Source organism: Zea mays, chromosome 1 (assembly GCF_902167145.1).
Source record: "Zea mays cultivar B73 chromosome 1, Zm-B73-REFERENCE-NAM-5.0, whole genome shotgun sequence".
Lineage (NCBI taxonomy): Eukaryota > Viridiplantae > Streptophyta > Magnoliopsida > Poales > Poaceae > Zea > Zea mays.
Genome location: NC_050096.1, coordinates 290,519,219 through 290,521,654, shown reverse-complemented (window position 1 = coordinate 290,521,654; position 2,436 = coordinate 290,519,219). Strand labels below are relative to the sequence as shown.

The 2,436-nt window shown below is 48.3% G+C and overlaps 1 protein-coding gene and 1 non-coding gene across 2 annotated transcripts; one reads left to right on the top strand and one right to left on the bottom strand.

Moving 5' to 3' along the window:
* Positions 1 to 369: 369 nt before the first annotated feature.
* TRNAA-AGC (transfer RNA alanine (anticodon AGC)) lies at positions 370 to 442 on the bottom strand. The gene has a single exon. It is a non-coding gene; the product is annotated as a tRNA-Ala (tRNA).
* A 442-nt stretch (positions 443 to 884) lies between these two features.
* Positions 885 to 1,651, top strand: LOC103644115 (RNA-binding protein 12-like). Its single transcript, NM_001155178.2, has one exon. It carries the CDS (start codon positions 992 to 994, stop codon positions 1,424 to 1,426), a length of 435 nt encoding a protein of 144 aa, NP_001148650.2. The 5' UTR covers positions 885 to 991; the 3' UTR covers positions 1,427 to 1,651.
* The last annotated feature ends 785 nt before the right edge of the window (positions 1,652 to 2,436 follow it).

Here is a 2,436-nt window from a genome sequence, read left to right as displayed (position 1 = left end):
CTTCGTCTCCTCTCGCTTTTCCTTCATGTTCCACTCTTGTTGTGAAACGATCAAGCGAGGAGTGCGTTACGCCTTCGCCCCAACAACACTCTTCTCCTATTTTTTCTTCTGTTCAAATCTGAACTTTAGCTTCCACCGTATATTCAGCTGGTGTAATGACACTCAGAAAATAAATGGCGCGTTTTCTTCAACAGATAAAAAGTGTTGCAAATGTTTTCCAAGGCCGCTAGGGTTGTGCAAAGATACTAGTATACTACAAACCTAAACGTGATAAAAATATGAAAAAAGGTTTTCTTGACCACAATTATCTGAGCTCTACCTTAAAAAAAGCAAACCGTATGATGTTAGTGGTTAATGAAAAGCACGCAAAGATGATGCGGGGTATCGATCCCCGTGCCTCTCGCATGCTAAGCGAGCGCTCTACCATCTGAGCTACATCCCCTGTTTGGATGATTAGCACTGATGAAATATTTAATGCAGCTGCGCATGTAAATGTAAATGTATAATGCAATTGCTATTTTCAATGCAATGCAATGGTGTAAATGTGCTCTGCTCAATGCCTTGTAGCCTTGCTGCCTGCGTCCCCTCTTTTGTGTCCTGCAATGCAAATGGTGGCCGTCCCTGCGACGTTGGCCAACTGAGTACTGCAATCAGTTTGTAGCTGCTGCAGCGCACGATCCCCCCTGCTCACCTAAACGCTGAAATTCTAGGCACAGGGCGAGCAAGAATCCGCCTCGATCGATCGCCGCAACTAATCTTACTTGTCCTGTCCTGCCATTCTGATCACCAACTTGCGCTGCCACACCGATCCGGCCACCCACCTATCTAATCGCACCCTCCCTAATCATCCTATAAATCGCGACGCATTTTGATCCATGTTCTTCGCAACACAGCAAGACCCGACCTTGCCTCCTCCTGCAGCAGCAGCATAACCAGAGGGGAGTGCAGCAAGCCGTTTCGAGAGACAGCTTTATAGGCTACTGCTAGCAGTATGGCTTCCGCTGCGCGCTTCCTGGTGGTCGTGGTCGTGGCGTGTGCACTCCTGGCGAGCAACAACTGCCACGCGGCGCGCCACTTGGCCGACACGGCCGCGGCTCCCGCTGCTGCTGGTGCCGTCCCTGGCCTCCCCGCCGTGCCGACCTTGCCAACGGTGCAGCCAGTGCCACAGGTGGCGCTGCCACCTATGCCGGCCGTGCCCGCGGTCACCGTGCCGCAGATGACGCTGCCGCCCATGCCAGCGGCTCCCAAGGTGGCCGTGCCGCTGCCGCCAATGCCCGCCATCCCATCCGTGCTGCCAAAGCTGACCCTGCCACCGATGCCCGCTGTCGTTCCATCCGTCGTCCCCAAGGTGGCCTTGCCGCCGATGCCGTCGGTCCCCACCGTCAACGTGCCCATGCCGTTCGCGGCACCGCCTCCGTCGGCATAGACGCGCGCGGCGCGCTCCTGCAGGTTTGCGTTCGCCGTGCCCACCATGTAGAGCAGAGGTGGTGGTGACCGGTGCTGGTGTACCGGACTACCGGTGTATGCGAGAGTGATGTCATTGTTTGTCAGTATTGTTGCACCTGCGTCTCGTGCTTTCTTTTTGTGCGTAGCGTTGTACCATTGTACGTATGTATATCCTTTGTATTGCTATCACATTCATTACGCCGTATATGTCTGGTCAACAATCCTCTTTTTTCTTCAAATCTGAACTTTAACTTTCACTGTATATTGGGTAACTCGATGTCACTGACAAGTGTCAACCCATCGCTTGCGCTTATTTACAAACCAACGAGAGAAGAGCTTTTCTAAAAATCTAGATAATCTAGCTGTCACGAGAATCTTATATCATTGAGTTTGCACGCGAAGAAAGATGAAGGGGTCGACACAGTTTAGCATGTCACATGCACATGGTATAGTATTTCATTTCAACAATTTGTATCAAGGTTGAAAGGGAAATAGCCTTAAACCATTTCGTATATTGATTTTGATGCTTGATGACCATCACAACCATTCGGACTAACTAGTTTACCTGGTATTTGATTCACATCTTCATAAGTTCAACAATGTAAGTTTCTAAGTCACAATCAGCTCAGATCCAACTAAATAGGGTAAAATATGTAATAAATGAACTACCAATAAGTTCTACTCTTTGGATAAGTTCTAAACACCCCAAGTAACCTATTCAATACATCTAGAGAAGTTGGAAAGCTCGGAATCAACAATTCACTATTTTGGAGCTAGTTTTTGCAAAAGAAAAAAATGTGAGTTAGAGAATTAAAATGTCCAAATCCATGACTTAGACTGTTCGAAAGCCACTAGATATATTTGTCTAAGTCATAGTATCTCTCTCAAAGTTCAGCCAAAGCAACTTCAAGAAGATAATTCAAAGATCAATGACAAGTCAGAACTCAAGTCCTAAAATCGCCAAGTGCGGACCGTCCGAGCCCCTATGCA